Source organism: Pipistrellus kuhlii, unplaced genomic scaffold (assembly GCF_014108245.1).
Source record: "Pipistrellus kuhlii isolate mPipKuh1 unplaced genomic scaffold, mPipKuh1.p scaffold_m20_p_5, whole genome shotgun sequence".
NCBI classification, from domain to species: domain Eukaryota; kingdom Metazoa; phylum Chordata; class Mammalia; order Chiroptera; family Vespertilionidae; genus Pipistrellus; species Pipistrellus kuhlii.
In genome coordinates, this window is record NW_023425551.1 from 6,724,622 (window position 1) to 6,741,994 (window position 17,373).

Genomic DNA, 17,373 nt, shown 5'->3' on the forward strand with positions numbered 1-17,373 from the left:
CATCAGACAAATCTCAATTGGGGGACCTTCTACCAAACATCTGACCAGTACTCCTCAAAACTGGCAAGGATATCAATAAGAAAAGTCTGAGAAACCTAAAGAGACATGACCACTAAATATAATGTGGTATCCTGGAAGAATCCTGAAACAGGAAAAAAAAAAAAGAAAAAAAAAAGTAGATAAAAACTAAAGAAATACAAATGAAGTGTGAACTCTAATTAATAGTAATGTATCAGTATTAGTTCATTATTTGTGACAAATATATATAACGGAAACAGGATGAGGTATATGAAATTCCCTATGCTTTCTTTATAAATCTTAAATTATTCTAAAGTTAAATTAAAAAAAGAAAGAAAACCATAGTTAGATAAAGTCAAGGCACTTTTATAAGTCATGGTTATTTTATCTGGAAGGATACATCATCAAGCACTAATATATCATTTTCTTCATCTCAGTGGTTGCATATTAACCAGCCAAGTTTTCCTAATGTGACCAGTGACTTATGGAATGACTTCAAGAATGAGCTTCAGTTCTGAGCATCTCCGTGAGCTGAGCCTTTACCATAGTCAAGTTGACTGAGGATTGCAAAGGTGTTTGGCATAAAAATAACAGCATCAGCGTGTGTTTAACCACTCTCCAAACACTCTCCTCATTTAGGCTTGCCCCCCATCCCACCCATGGCGGAGGGAAGGTGACATATGACCACCGCCACCTGACCGTTGAGGACAAGGACACAGCTGAAAGGCAGGTGTCACGCCTGACCCACTGGTGCGGGGCGAGTGTTTGCCCCACTAGCCCCCACCGCAGCCTTGGCATGGTTTCATGATTCTAATTATTGCTTCTACTTTTTAAAATGCTCTATTTCTGGACTGAATCCTGTTTGCTTGTTATTTTGATCCAAACACCACACTGTAGCTTTTTGCAGCCACGGCTGATAATTTAAGCATTGTGGACTGAAGTTAGCCTAGAGGAGTGCGACCAATCGAACCTTCTTCCTGATTAAACGTTCTGTGTCTGTGCTGTCCCACGCGGTAGGCTGTCAAGCACTTGAGATGTGACTAAGGTGTTTCCCGAAGTGACTTTTAAGTTTTATTTATCCCTAGTTAATTTAACCCAAAATAACCACGTGTGGCCATTGACAACGCAGGTCAGGACGACATAGAAATCCCCCACTGTGATGCAGGTTCCTCTTTTACGTTAACTCTCAGCATTTGTTGTCCATTCTTTTAGAGAAAAACTATTTTTGAGAGCCTTTTTTTTTTTTTTTTTTTAATGGTTTGGATATTTGGAATATAGAAGTGGTAGAACAAAGTTGCTTCTAAATTTTGACCTACTTAAATTTAAAGCTGTGAGATCTTAAATCAACCCTAAAAAATAAAATTTGCTGAGTTTAATCCACCATACTCTTTTGGGGAAACCTGAAAAGATAGTGATCCATATGTATGTCTTTAAGAATCCAAAACTTTAGAAAATTATTATTGGCAAGAGGTTTATTTCCTTAATTCTGAGAGCAGAGGGTTTTTGCTTTTATAGATACAAATCTGTTATTTGGTGCCTGCAGACTTTAAATCTGACATTGAGTGATATTTACAGGGCCAGACAAAAAGCTAGTCACGTGATGTTTCCATTAGTCTAAAAATGGAATTCTGAGATTATCGTCTGGGAAAAGGGAACTGTGTTTTATAAATTCATAATGCATTGCAGATAAACATTAAAATAATGACAGCTGTTTTTATTACTACTGTTAATTTAAGCAAATAAATTCATAAGCCCTATCAGAAATTAGAAAGTGACACTTCTTAATTACCTAGCAGTTCCTTTACTGGAAAAATCTCAAAAAGTGATGAAAGTAAGGGGTAACGAATGTTATTAGGAGGAATAGAAATGCCTTCTCCAAAAAAGTGGGGTGCTACCTCATAAGAAACTATTTTTTGTTCTAACATGCCTTTTGACTGCTTAATACAAATGCTTATAGACAACTATTTGCCACGTAATATATTAGAACAATTCTCCATATGCTAAGACAGGAAATAGTGAAGTTAATGTAAAATGTTATTTAACGCAAACTTGAACAAACTAAATTACCAAATGCTTGCTTTTCTATAACAGACTTACAATGGTATGTTACTCCCATTCTCTTTGATGTGAATCTTTAATTTCTGATTTAGCACTTGATTCTACTTCATTGTTTGGATTCATTTTCATGGTCATGAAAATATTGTATCAGTTCCTTATAACGTCTTTTGTTAAATACTATCTATAATAATCAGAGTGTAATATGCTAATTAGAACAGACAGCCGAACGACCTTCTGGACGTCATTCCAGACGAAGCTGCAGGGGCCAGGCAGAGGAGGGCAGGGGCGATCACACAGGCAGGCAGAATGGTTAGGGGCGATCAGGCAGGCAGGTGATGTTTAGGGGCGATTAGGCAGGCAGGTGAGTGGTTAGGGGTGAGCAGGCAGACAGAAGGGTTAGGGGTTATCAGGCAAGCAGGCCAGTGGTTAGGAGCCAGCGGTTGCAGATTATAAGAGGGTGCAGGCTGGACTGAGGAACACCGCCCACCCCCAGCACAAATTTCGTGCACCAAGACTTTAGTTGAATATTAACATATTACCAGCTAATAGAACATTTCCAGTCCCCCAGAAACCTTCCTTATGCTCCCGTGCAACCAATATCCTTTCCTGGAAGGCCATAGATTAGCCCAGCTGGTGTGGCTATGAACCAGGAGATCATGATTCAATTCTCAGTCAGGGCACATGCCCGGGTTGCTGGCTTGATCCCCAAGGAGTATGCAGGAGGCAATCAGTGATTCTCTTTCATCATTGATAGCTCTCCCTCTCCCAACCTCTCCATAGATTAATTTTGTCTGATTTTTAACTTGATATAAGTATGATCTTCAGTCTCTTTTTTCCCCCCTCAACATTTTGTTGATATAATTAATTCCTCTTGTTGAATATAACAGTAAGTCAATCATTTTCACTACTGTATGGTATACCATTGTTCAGGGTGGGGCAAAAGTAGGTTAACAGTTGTGAGTATGTGAAACACATTTTATTCCTATATTATTTATTACTTTATTTTTCATATAAACCTACTTTTGCCCCACTCTGTATGGCTATGCCACAATTTACTTATCCATTCTATAACTGATAGACATTTACATAAATTTAAATTGAGGACTGTTACCAATAATATTTTATAAACATTATTTACATGTAATTACATGTTCCTCTTAGATACATATCTGGAAGTAGAATTACTACATTACAGGGTAAGTGTGTGTGTATTCAGTTTTGGTAGGTAGTGTTAAGCAGTTTTCCAAAGTACTTACACAGTATAGGAATGTTCCAGATAGTTTATATTTTTAGAATCCTTACCAATACTTGATAGGATTGGGGAGAGAACCACTTAACATCTCTCATGATAATCATAACTTAGCTTTTACAAAGAGCCAGAAGAGGCTGGCATAACGGTTTTAGAACACAGGCACCCCTGTGTACACACACACACACACACACACACACACACACACACACACACACCGTGGTCACCAAATGTACCCACCTCCAACTTTCCACAGACCTATCCATAAAACACCTTGAAGACAGTGCCTTTGGCTCAGTTTGCTTTTGGCAATATAATTTGCAACTTGGTCCTGCAGGGAAAAAGTTGGGTAAGAGAGCATGATGCACTGGTGTGGCCCTGAAGGCTTTGGGTGGGGTAAGAAATACTTGAGGAGTTAATAATATTGGAATTTTCCAAGTACTCTCAGAGTGTGTTTGTTGAATTTTTATAATAATTTGACATAAATAGACCTCAATTCACTCTGTTGAATCCAACAAACATTTTTTTGTGAGTGTTTCATTCCCACTCTTGTATATTATAGAAATGTGAAAGGAATGATAGATGGTGACTAATCAAGATACAACAGGATGCTCTACTTCATTAGCAGTCAGGGAGAGCAAGATAAAACTATGAGATGCCCATTTTTCACCTACTGGATTGGGAAAAATTAAGGCTGAAAATATGTTCTAGGGAGAGTGTGAGGCAAAGGCATGCACATACATGCTGCTAAAATGTTTTAACATTCTGGAAGGGAATGCAGTGTACCTGCTAAAATTAGAAATGTGCATATGCAATAGCCCAGCAATCTCAACTATAGATATAAGTTCTAGAGAAATACTCATATGTACACAAGGAATCTTGCACAACGATGTTTACCCCAAAATTTATAAGAATGAAAAAACTCATCAGTAAAGGACTGACATAGTCATCTGTGGAACATGCATGCATTGGGTTCCTATGCCATTGATCGAAAGGAATGAAGCAGCTGTAGCATGTAAGCTCTCTGAGGGCAGGAAATTTGCTTTTGTTTATTTCCTTGTCTCTGACAACTAGAACTATGCATGGAATGTAGAAATTACTGGTTGCATGCATCTGTAAGTACATGGCTAGGTCTCCAAATCATGTTTTTGAGGAGACAAAGCAATTGCAGAAAATCTGTATTGTAAAACGTGCATGCATATGTGAAAGTCCATAAAAACTTATTGGAAAGGTTTATACCAAAATGTAAAATGCACATGAGTATTTGCACGTCTACAAAAACTTACCTGGAAAGATATATACCAAAATGACAACAATAATACCCTAAAGCAGGGGTGGAAAATGCCTGGCCCTATAAGGTCCATGAAATCATTTGGTCTGGCCCTGCCAAGGCATTAGGGGTGAGTTAATTAAATGTTTGGCCAAGTACAGCAGGCTCAGTTTTTAAGTTGATCATTTTGGATGGCCCTCAAATGATGTGATAAATATCCAAATGGCCCTTGGCAGAGAAAAAGTTCCCCACCCAGGCAAAGGGTAGACAAAGGGAAGGGACCAGATTTTAGGAGTGGTATTCAAAGAAGCCTGAGTTTTCTGCAGTGTTTCAAATCTGCAAACGGATGTTTACTTGCATTGCTTGGGAAATTGGAAGATCATTTAAAAATGACATTTTGCTTTGGGAAGATGGTTTCCTCGTTTTCTGGGTTGTAATTTGCTGGGTGAGGGGCTCCTTTCTCTGGAGCCACGCAGCCACCACCCAGCTGTACAGAGGGCACGGGCTTGCTGAATTTAGTTTCCCAAGTAGTGGTCCTTGAATATGTGTAATAAATTAGAGGGTAAAAGCCATCCAGTGATTCTGCGTATTTCTTAAGCCAGCTATATGTAGTTCCATCTTTGTTCTGATTTTATATTTGTAGGAAGCATTCAAGTGTGTTTTTTGTTTGCTTGGGTTTTTTGTGTTTGCTTGTTTGTTTGTTGTTGTTTTTTGCTAATTGCATTCTCATATCTTTACAAAAAGTCTCTAAAACACCTTAGTAAAGGAGGTAATAAGGTTAATTGAAGTAGACAGTCAGAAATATGAAACAAAAGAATCTGTAGAATAGGATTTGTATTCCATCATGCTTTTTCCCCTCATTGTCAATCCTCTCAGGACCTCATTTTCCCATCTGCACAGTGAGGAGATGGGGTGTTTTGGTACCCACGGTTCTCTTCCCATTGCTCTGAAAAAAAAAGACATATAGCCTGCGTGTTCAATTAATATATGACAAAGGTCACAAGAATATACAATGGGATAAAGACAGTTTATTCAATAATTGGCGTTGGGATAAATACCAAAAAAAATGAAACTAGACCACCTTCTTATACCTTATACAAGAATGAATTCAGAATGGATGAAAAACTCAAATGTAAGGCTCAATTTTAATTTTGCATCCTGCTACTTTGCCAAATTCCTTTATTAAATGTAGTAGTTTTTTTGGTGGAGTCTTGAGGGTTTTCCATGTTCAATATGTCACCTGTGAATAATGACAGTTTTACTTCATCCTTTTCAATTTGGATGCCTTTTATTTTTTATTTTTTTACTTCTGTCTGATCACTGTGGCTAGGACTTGCAGTGCTGTGTTGAATAAGAGTGGTGAAAGTGGGCATCCTGTCTTGTTCCTGTTTTTAGGGAAAACACTTTTAGTTTTTGTCCACTGAGTATGATGCTGGCTGTAGGTTTGTCATATATGGCCTTCATTATGCTGAGGTAGGTCCCCTCTGTTCCCACTTTGCTGAGAGTTTGTATCAAAAATGGGTGCTGGGTTTTGTCAAATGCCTTTTCTGCATCTATCGATACGATAATGTTGTTTTTATCCTTCATTTTGTTTATGTGCTGTATCACGTTTATGGATCTGTGAATATTATACCAGCCTTGTATCCCCAGAATTGCATAAGTAAATTGTACAACCAAGTCTTTTTTTTTTTTTTAATATATTTTATTGATTTTTTACAGAGAGGAAGAGAGAGGGATAGCGAGTTAGAAACATCAATGAGAGAGAATCATCAATCAGCTGCCTCTTGCACACCCACAACAGGGGATGTGCCCACAACCAAGGTACATGCCCTTGACCAGAAGTCGACACTCTATTCACTGAGCCAAACCGAGTACAACTGAGTCTTGAATCAGAGCTGTCCAGTTTGGATACTGGAACACCCAGGACCACATCCTGTAATGAGCTGATATATGTGTGTCTGCTGTTTATAGAACTGCTCTGTCTTCTGAAGATTTTTAAATAGGAACTGAATAGCCACTCTCCTTAATAGCAATAGCCATTACTTAATGAAGTCATCTGCAAGTCATGAATTCCTTCCTCCCTCCCCATCTCTTCTGTTCTATAATGATTTAATTTGCTGGCATGAGACATTTAGATTAAGTTCCTTTTGAAGTTTTAAGTGGAGGTCTTATCTGGGAGGAAAAACATTTCTTTTGTCAGTTTCCAGATAAGCTGGACAGTTATTGGTCATCTATGAGGCCTGGTGCAATTTCCTTTCCATTCACATTTTTCTTCATTGAGTACACATCGCTCATTTAGTGTGTGTTGCTAACCTTTGCCAAACAAACGGTGAGTAAAATATTTGCCTCATTTAAATTGAATTTTGAATGTTTTCTTGGTTATTGAGTAATTCCAGGCGTGTGGGTCCTCGGGGTTTATGTCGGCACCTCCTTTCCGTTCAAAAAGAAATGCTCTGATTACTTATGTCATGTGCTTTCGTAACATGTTTTCTCTAGGTCAAAAGAAAGGCAGACTATAATTTTTTAGATTATTACAGTGTTGTTTTATTCTGGTCTTCTCGAAACCTGTAGGATCTCTGTGTTAATAACTAGTCCTGGGTTCTGCTTTTAGCAGATTTGTGGTGCTTTCTTCTAAAAGACTGAAGATAGACACCAAATATACACCAACATTCAGATTTACACCATTGCTTCTAATACTTTAGCCTTGAGATCCCATTTAATTCAAACTTAGGATAAGTAGGCCTCGTTTGGATTAAGCAGAAACAGAGTTTACCTTTGACTACGGAAGAAATGGTTTATTGGCAGCGCCCTTGGCGGTCCCAGATCTGCCTTGTGCTTCAACAGTGCTTGGACGGGACAAACCCAGAGACACCCCTTCTTCCAGCCTCCGGCCACTCTCCTGCATCTTATCCAGTCACCACCTTCAGAACCACCTCCTACACCAGCCAACACACTGGTTTCTTTTCTGCCTTAACTTCCTTATTGCCCAACAATCATGAGCTCCCAGATTCATCCATTATTCCACTGGGGGGGAGGCTGCGGTCAGCCGCCTGGCCATCCTGCCTATCCTGCCTCTGGGGGCCTCCCACACCCTCCTCTCTCTGGGCTTCTATTCCACTGTGATGATGTGGCTCCCGAGGGCGTGGGCCACTGATTCCGGGAGTTGGCAGAGAAGAAGCGGGAGGGTACTGAGCATCTCATCTCTTAAAGCTGCAAAGCCAGCATGGTGGCCACCTTCCCTCCGGAAGGAGCTGATGCCTCCCCAAGAGGAGCAAAACTCAGGGCGCCATGGGAGCCGCCCTGGCCTTGGAGAGGGACCTGAACCAGGCCCTGGGCTCTACTTGTGCAGACCCTCAGCTCTGGGACTTCCTGGAGAACCACTTCCGGGGTGAGGAGGTGAAACGCATCAAGGAGATGGGCGACACCTGACTCACCTCCGCAGGCTGCCACCCCCAGGCTGGGCTGGGCGAGGATCTCTTCTTAAAGGCTCACCCTCAAACATCACTAAAGCCTTTGGAGCCCAGAGGCTTTTGAGGGGCCCCTCTGCATTACCCTGGCTTTTATGTGAGCCTCTCCCCAAAACTCCTAGCTATTTTTTTTTTTTTTTTTTTTTTTTAATATATTTTATTGATTTTGTACAGAGAGGAAGGGAGAGAGATAGAGAGCTAGAAACATCGATGAGAGAGAGTCATCGATCAGCTGCCTCTTGCACACCCCCCACTGGGGATATGCCCGCAGCCAAGGTACATGCCCTTGACCGGAATCGAACCCGGGTCCCTCAGTCCCCAAGCCGATGCTCTATCCATCGAGCCAAACCGGTCTCAGCGAAACTCCTAGCTATTTTTTAGTCACCCTGAAGCCCTCACCCATCCATTGGACCAAATGAAACAATAAGCTTTTTGCAGCAAAATAAATAAATGTTTATTTTGTTAAACCACATAGTGCTCTATACTAAGATTTCAAGTGAGTATATTTAACCTCCTTAAGAGAAGTTTTCACTACATTACCTTTATTGAATGTATTCTGTGTGCCTAGAATCTGATCCCTGTAGTGCTAACCGCTCTAATGGCACAAAGTGAACAATAAAAATCTGTTATATAATCAATAAATTCTAGGAAAATTGATGAATAAGAATTGTAGTATGTGCACTACAACATAGTTGGCATATTGAAAGGAGAGATAAAAGAAGACAAAGTGGGCCCTAATCGGTTTGACTCAGTAGGTAGAGCATAGGTATGCGGACTGAAGGGTCCCAGGTTCGATTTCAGTCAAGCACATGTACCTTAGTTTCGGACACATCTCCAGTGGGGGTTAAACAAGGGGCAACTGATCTATATTTCTCTCTCATCGATGTTTTTAACTCTCCCTTCCTCTCTGTAAAAATAAAAAAATAAAAATAGATCAATTATATATATATAATTTTTTTTTAAGATTATTGTAAAATGAGGATGAGGTTTCCATGACTGGTCATGTTCGGTCATGTTCATTTAGGAGCTGAACTTAGCATAGTGTGTGTATACAAAATAACTGTCTTGACATTCTGTTAGAATACATGCTCCAGAAGGAAAACCAGCTTAGAAGAAACAGTGAAAGGTCTGTTTCTGTATTTTTGTTTGTTGAAGAATTGTTAAATAACTTGAGTCCTCAGTGGGAGGCAAGTTTCCTTGTAGTAAATGAACCCTAATGTCTAGCTTATAACTCCTTTGTTCCTGTTATTGTTTCTGATCTTGGTGCCTCCCGCTAGAGAAGTCAGCCATAACATTGTTTTTTTAAAGAATAATCATTGGCACATCACTGAGCCTGTTTTGCCCCGAGCTATCCCGTCTTAGTTCTCCTAATTTTTTCCAGTTTCTTTCTTTTGGAGGAGGTGAGAGGGAGGTTTGGAGTCTGGATAATCAGTGGGCCTACTTCCTCTGGTGAAAACAAAACCTTCCAAGATGGTTTTGTCCCTGGCAAATACATGTGAAGACTATTTGAGACCAGAAACTCCGTTTATTTCTTTGAAGCTAGCCTCTAAAACTTGTCCCAGGTTTTACCCAGAGGCATCTTGAACTTGCCTTCCCAAGAAAAACAGTCCCGTTTCTTAGCAGCTAATTTGTAAAGCTGCATTTAGGCCGTAATGCTTTTACTGAACCGGAGTTCGTGCACCTGATGCTTTGAAAGGCCAAAACTCGAGCCGGGAAAGGTTTGTTGATTCAGAAGGCGCCAACTGAGAACACAGGAGACCTGGTGGTGCCTCAGATCCATCTTGCTAGCTGGGTCAGGCCAAGGACTCTGAGGGGGTTGGGGGAATGGGTATGGGGAGTGCTGGTGTGGGACAAGTTTAAGTTGGAAAACCTTGGAGTGTGGCCATGTAAGGTAAAGACGCGCCAACACCAGGTCTTCCTGGACAGCGGACCCTTGGCTTCTGAACAGGTTCCAGTGTTGAAGTTCCAGCCACGTCCTGGCGCGTTGTGTCCATGGCTGGGAGAGAAGGGACTCTGGTGCTGGGTGCAGCTGGAGGCCAGAGTTCGGCTGCATGGCTTGTGGTTTAGGTCTTTTATCTCTAAAAACAGCTCAGCACCTCACCAAACAGGATAGGACTGGTGGGGCTGGTCTGCGGCTACAGTGCCTCTATTCATCCCACGTTACAAGCTCTGTAGGTCCTTCTGATGTCATCGTGTCATCATGTGCATTTCTTGGATCTTCCTACTTCCTCTGACATTAGCAAGGGAAAATACTACCAGCTGTTAGCCTTCAGTCCAAGGCGTGCACTGCCCTACTGTGGCCCCTACTCTTGCTGTGTTAGTAAACAGACCAGCTGAGCCTGAAGACATTTCATTCAGAGACTGGAAATAAAGTGCACCAGAGTCACGGAGGCAGTGGCAAAGGCAGATTCAGGTTTGTTTGGACAAAGTGACAGAGTGAAGGGAGCCCTCTCCTGGCTCAGTGGAAGAGACTGTTGGGGGACCCAGGCCAGAGAATGACAGAGGGCCACGGGGCTCCACTGTGGTGAATCAATACAAAGAGGTATTTATAGCAACTTTCAGAAGGCAGTTACATCACAAATATTTTATAATATTCATTCTGCTGAGAGACTCCATAACCTTTAAAGAAAGTCTCTAAAATCAGTCTTTTGTCTTTTTTATATTTTTAAGATTTTTTAAAAATTGATTTTGAGAAAGAGAGAGAGAGACAGAGACAGAGAGAGAGAGAGAAAGAGAGAGAGAGAGAGAGAGAGAGAGAGAGAGAGACAGACAGACAGACAGACAGACAGACATTGACATGAGAGTGAAACATCAATCGACTGCCTTCTGCATGCCCCCAACCCAGGCATATGCCAAGAGCAGCCTTTCGTTGCATAGGATGAAACCCAATCAACTGAGCCACACCTGCCAGGGCTTGGCACTTTCTAATACTGATTTATAATCAGTTGTTATTTATTCTTACTGGCCTATAATTAGAAATACTGTATTTATATCAGGAATAGGCAAGCTTTTTCTTAAAGGACCGGATTATAAAGATTATAGGCTTTACATAGATACTTATATAATCATTTAAAAGGGTAAAACCTTCCTTAGCTGGCGGCCCGTGGTTTGCCAACCTCTGCTCTTTATGATGATCACCTGGTGTGGGGCCCCTTATCACATCCCGCGTGGTTCAGGGTTCCTCTCCAAGGTTCGTGTTCTGGAGAAGGCCACACACAAAAGAGACTGGAAAAGAGTTAATTTGGGAAAATGGGGGGCCAGGGAGGAGTCCACCTCTAGGGGGAGGACTACTCTGGCCTTGCTATATCCTTTTTATTGAGGGTATGGGAAACACCCATATCCTTTAGGCAGGAAATTCCAACAATACAAAATCAGCAATAATTTACATATGATTAACAGGTGAAAGTTAACTTCAACTACCAATGTCTCAACTAAACAATGAGTTAATAGCTCCGACCATTCAGAGCTACCAGCCTTTCGGATTCCCTTTTCACATTTAACTATTAGTGACAATGTTCGGTTTCCAGCAACCTGGCTCAGTCTTTGTCTGGTAGCTCTCCCCTCACACACACATACATTTCTACAATTATCAATCCTCTGCTGTTTGCCTTACATCAAGAATAGAAATATGAATGTAAAGACAGTTCCTTTTCTAAAAGATCTCACAGTCTCAGGAGAAAGAAAAAATACATAAACACGCTCACTGCAAGTACTTAGTGCCTTGTAGCGCACTGATGTCCAGAGGTACCCCGGATGGAGGAGAGGGGGAGGGCTCCCTAGAGAACAGCCCTGTGATGAATTGTAAACATTCCTAAGCAGCAAAGCAAGGACAGAGCCTTCCAAGAATATATTTATCTTTTCCTTAATGTAAGACATGTATTTGAGGGGTTTTCCCCCCCATCTCAATATAAGGTCTCAGTTCCCAGATAATAGCATAGATAACATCAGTGCATTGGCTACGAAGAATGTCTAGAAATTCTGAGGAAGAGCACATAATTCAGTAATTACAGAGCAAAGCACGCATACCATTTGAAGCATTTGACTTATGAAAACGTTATTTTTCTTTAATAGATACTGGATCACCAGGTAACTTAGACCTAAAACCCATAGATTTAGCTGAAACCGGTTTGGCTCAGTGGTAGAGCGTTGGCCTGCGGACTGAAAGGTCCCGGGTTCGATTCCGGTCAAGGGCATGTACCTTGGTTGTGGATGCATCCCCGGTGGGGGGTGTGCAAGAGGCAGCTGGTCGATGTTTCTCTCTCATGGACGTTTCTAGCTCTCTATCTCTCTCCCTTCCTCTCTGTAAAAAATCAATAATATATATATACAATATATATATATATATATATATATATATATATATATGTAAAAACCCCATAGATTTAGACACAGAAGTGATATCGTTACATAGGTTTAGTGGACTAGGATTCTTGAGCCCACTGTTCCTTTCCGAAGCTTGTTACCAACTGTCGTTTTAAGCAAAATCTGTGGTCTCTGTTAATTTGTCTTTAACAGGACAGGTTTGAAGTAGATGATTTCTAAGGCCCCTTCCAGTTCTAGGTGCTGTGACTATAATTAGACAGATTGCATATTAATAGCTACTTTTTTCCTCTGCAGAAATCTAATTTGATTTGTTCATATTGCCAAATTCCACTTTTTCAAGTTCCAATCAGTCCCATAGCCTCTGAACTATGATACCATCCAAGAAAAAAAAAGTAAGAATTTATGGTATTCTTGGAGTTACAGAGTACTCACATGCCATATCCCCAGAGAGGCAGGCTGGCTGCATTCTAGCTCTGGGACTTGGGCACATTCCCTAGCTTCTCTATAACCCAGTTTCCTCATCTGCAAAATGGAAACGCTATCGGACCTGTCTCACATGGTTGTTATAAGTAAATACATTAAAAATCTTAAAGTTGTGTTTGGCAAAAGTAATCACTTAAAGTATGTCAGTTATTATTACAAGTTAAGATAACTCTATATAATAAAAGCCTAATATGTTAATGTTCGGTCAGCTATTCAGCCAATCAAAGAGTAATATGCTAATGATATGCTAAGGCCACTCAACCGCTCACTATGACGTGCACTGACCACCAGGGGCAGACACTCAACGCAGGAGCTGCCCCCTGGTGGTCAGTGCACTCCCACAGGGGGAGTGCCGCTCAGCACTGGCGAGTAACTGGCGAGTGCAGTGGTGGTGGCGGGAGCCTCTGCCACCTTTGTGGCAGCACTAAGGATGTCTGACTGCTATCAGTTGGACATCCTCTGAGGGGTCCTGGACTGCAAGAGAGCACAGGCCGGACGGAGAGACACCTCCCCTTGACCCCGAGTGCACAAATGTTGTGATTCGGGTCTCTAGTTATAAATAATCCATTTATTGTCCCGGCCCGCGGGGCAACAACGGGGGCACGCAGGAACCACCTAAGAGAATGAAGCAAACAAGGAACGCGGAAGAATGGAGACAAGACAAGGTTCTGATCAAGCCTCAACTTTATTCTTTGAAATGGCTGTATTTATACAGCAGAAACAAAGGGGGGCAGGGTTGCCTATGCAGAGGGGTCTTTGGCATCTGGCAACACAGGATTGGCTAACTGCCAGGGCAGTGTAACATTCCAAGGTGCAACATTCCAAGGCTGGGCTATCTAGGGGGGAGGATCAGGAAGGAGAAGTTGCTAAGCGGCAGGAAGATGCTAAGTGGCAGGTTAATCTTATCTTCTGGCCAAACTCTCAGGGAACCGCATAACTTCTGCTAGAAGGAACTTAATTCTATTTTCTTAAGACTGAGTTGCTTGTCTCAACTCTGCTGGCTCCCAACAATTTATAAAATTCAATATTAAATTAAAACCATTAAAATGTTTGGAATTGTTCAGCTATGACACTGAACATAAGCCGTGTATGTATTTGCATTCTGTAAATGTGTACATGATAGAAACCTTTGAGTTATTCTTTAGAGGTGATGGGGTTCGGGGAAGGCAGACCCAAACATGTCATTTTGACGTATTATCTTGAATTACAGTTACTTGAGAAGCAGCCAGTGCAAGAACACTCTGACTGTCCTTGTTCCCCAAAAGCAGGAAGTAATCTCCCATGTGAATGTATCCTCTCTGTCCCAAGAGGATAGAATTATCGCCAGAGATCGGCATTCACGGCCGAGAAAGGAAGCAGGTGTTGGTACTTCTCCATTAACTTGCTACCTTAGCAAAGACCCTTTGTTTTGTCAAGTCTTCACAATAATTGTTTCTTCTACTTTACTCAATCTAGGTATTCTAGATTTCTTCATCTATACAAATAGTAGATTAAAACAAACCATATAGGGATCATAAATAGAAAATATTTGTTTAAATGCTAAATTTCAGTTTTATCTTTTGCCTCCTATAAGTAAACCAAAGAAATTCAGAACACACTTAATCTATAGTTTATTTCTTTTATCCTTCTAAACATATTTCAGTATCTCTTGGCCAAGAAAAAAATTGTATATTTCATAAATATTGTTCCTTACAGCAAATACATTTAGTTCATAGCTCCAGCCACAGATCACACAAATAGTAGTGATACAGTTAATAAGGGAAAATGGTTACTTACTCTGTGATGATATAGTTATATGGTACAAATGTCTGTTACATTAAAAGGTATTTTTAATATTCAAGTTGTACTTTTTAATTTTTTTTTAATCAAAAGAGATATCTAAACCCAAAATTATGTTTGATATATGCAGGCCATCTTATGTGTGGATCAGATTGTTGCTACATTTTGCTGTCTATTTCCATGACTCCATATTAATCAGTTTTTTAATGTAGGAGAGTTAAACTTTTATTCTTTAGAACTAGCTTTTTAAAATTTTTACTTTTGGCCCTATTTGGTTAGCTCAGTTGGTCAGAGCATTGTCCTAATATGCCAAGGCTGTGGGGTTCGATCCCCAATCAGGGCACATATAACCAATGAATGCATAAATAAGTAGAACAGAATGCCATCTCTCTTCTCTCCCTCTCTCTCTGTCTCTCTCTCTCTCTCTCGCTCTCTCTCTCTCTCTCTCTCTCTCTCATCAATAAATAAAAATATTTTTGAGTTTTACTTTTAATCCCATCTGTTTGCAGAAAATATCAGCATCTAAGGATATTAGAGGGGTGGAAAGGCCAGGAAAATGAGTTACATAAAATGGCAGTGAAATAGAATTCCATTTGAGGTTAACTGAAAACACGGAGTACTTTGTGAGTTGAAAACAAACAAAACCATTCCTTTCTTTCCACCTTAGGTCAAAATTCCCTGTCTTGTGCAGTCAGTGTTAATCTATCAGTATCATAATATAATTAAACATGATGTGTTTTTATTATGGGATTAAAAAAAAAAGAAGGTACTTTAGATAGGATGACTTTGCTAGGGCAATGTTTTTGTCATCACAGGTTATATGTTACAAACCATATTACTATTACTTTGTATGTAAATAAACATAAATATCCCTGCACTAAGTTAGGTATTCACTGAATGCCTGCTCTGTGCCAAGAAGAAAGACAGACACGCTCCCCTTAGAATTTTACCATCTCTTTGGGGAGATAATTTAATTATATGATTAACCTAACTCTTCTGTTGGTTCAACAGCTTGATTTAGTTCAGTATAAAGATGAGGATATTATAGACAACAACACTGTGTTGTGAGCTTAAAAAATTGCTAAGAGACTAGATCTTAATTGTTTCCGTCACAAAATCTATAATAATAGAAGGGTAATATGCTAATTAGACCAGGTGTCTTCTGGACGTCATTCCAGACGTTCTTCCTAATGAAGCTGGGGCTGGAGGGAAGCCAGCCTGGGTCCTGGGTGCCTGCGGGCGGCCCAGAGGAAGCCAGCCTGGGTCCTGGGTGCTGGAGGGAAGCCAGTGCCAGCAGCCGGGGGAAGGAAGGCCTGCTCTTACACGAATTTTCATGCATCAGGCCTCTAGTAAATATACAACATGATAGAGGTGTTAGCTAACCTGAGGTGACAATCATATTGCAATATATAAATGTAGCAAGTCAACATGTTGTGCACCTTAAACTTGCATGTTATCTGCCAATTAATAAAAATACATTTTAGGGAAAAAATTGATGTCTTTGTATAATATAGCGCCTATTCAATTCTTTAAAGTTTCAAGGAGATGGATGTATTTTCCCCAGAAACAGTCAATGATCTTTTATTGTAGGAGCAGCCCATAATGTACCATTGGGTATCTTTACAGCGTTTGTCTAGTTCATTAATTTCAGTCTGCTTGTGAACAAAATAAGCAATTCCCATTATTATCTCAGAGTAGTTTTCTCAACTAAACTGTTATGATTGCATACTTTCCATTAGGCTTATTAATGGATACTAATAAAATTAATCTAACTAATAATTTTAAGATACCGAATTATATGCTGTTTTTAAAATATTCATTTGGAAATGGGACAGTAGCATTTTAATAGTAACTTACATTTTGGTCACTAGAGGGCACTAGACACATGTACAAGTAGAGGTAAGGAAAAAATATCAGTTGATATTTTCAAATGCAGTAAGGTTTTCTGATTTGAGAATGCTGACTAAATTCTTTATGTTTTACCAGTTTATCAGTTCTTGTGAAGTAGCCAAAAATATTCTCAACTGACATTTTCAACCATCATTATGTTTTTAAGTCACATGTGTCAAACACAAGGCCCGCGGGCCAAATCCGTCCCGCCAGGCCTTGCAATGTGGCCCGCACCGCGCTGTCATCACTGCACTCCGCTGCGTTTCCATCACAATGACAGTTTATGACTGTTCAGTAAACCATTCGGCCCGCGATTTAGGCTGGATTTTAGATTTTGGCCCCTTCTCTGATTGAGTTCGATACCCCTATTTTAAGTAAAGAAGTATTCTTAAGAAGCAGTAGTAACTGCCGTATTGTTTTATTTATAGCTTTGAGAGAAATTAACATGCTGAGTCAAAAAAATAAAAATCTCCTTAATATTTTTATTTTTCAGAAAACTGTGGAATATATTTTCCAGAAATAAAAAGAGACCCAGGCAAGTATTTACACAGTTGTCCCGAGTCTGTAAAGAAATGGCTTCAACAGCTAAAGAATGCTGGGAAGATTCTTATGTTAATCACCAGCTCTCACAGTGACTACTGTAGACTTCTCTGCAACCATATCCTGGGGTAAGTGATGATACATTCTGTTTTCATGGTCTTATAAAATACTGGTAGCAAATTGGGCCAATGCTTTTTCAAATGTGCTCCATCGCGACCTTATCAGTACATTAAACAATGCTGAATGGCAAATGGTCATTTCTCATAACATCTCTCAACATCCACAGCACACTCAAG

At 40.3% G+C, this 17,373-nt stretch overlaps 1 protein-coding gene across 4 annotated transcripts in view; it reads left to right on the forward strand.

Moving 5' to 3' along the window:
• NT5DC1 (5'-nucleotidase domain containing 1) overlaps window positions 1–17,373 on the forward strand; it is a 93,024-nt gene that overhangs the window by 68,728 nt on the left and 6,923 nt on the right. For all 4 annotated transcript variants that reach the window (XM_036413351.2, XM_036413350.2, XM_036413348.2 and 1 more), the window contains one exon: window positions 17,031–17,205. In XM_036413351.2, coding sequence (XP_036269244.1) covers window positions 17,031–17,205 — 175 coding nt within the window. The remainder of the gene's footprint in view (window positions 1–17,030; window positions 17,206–17,373) is intronic.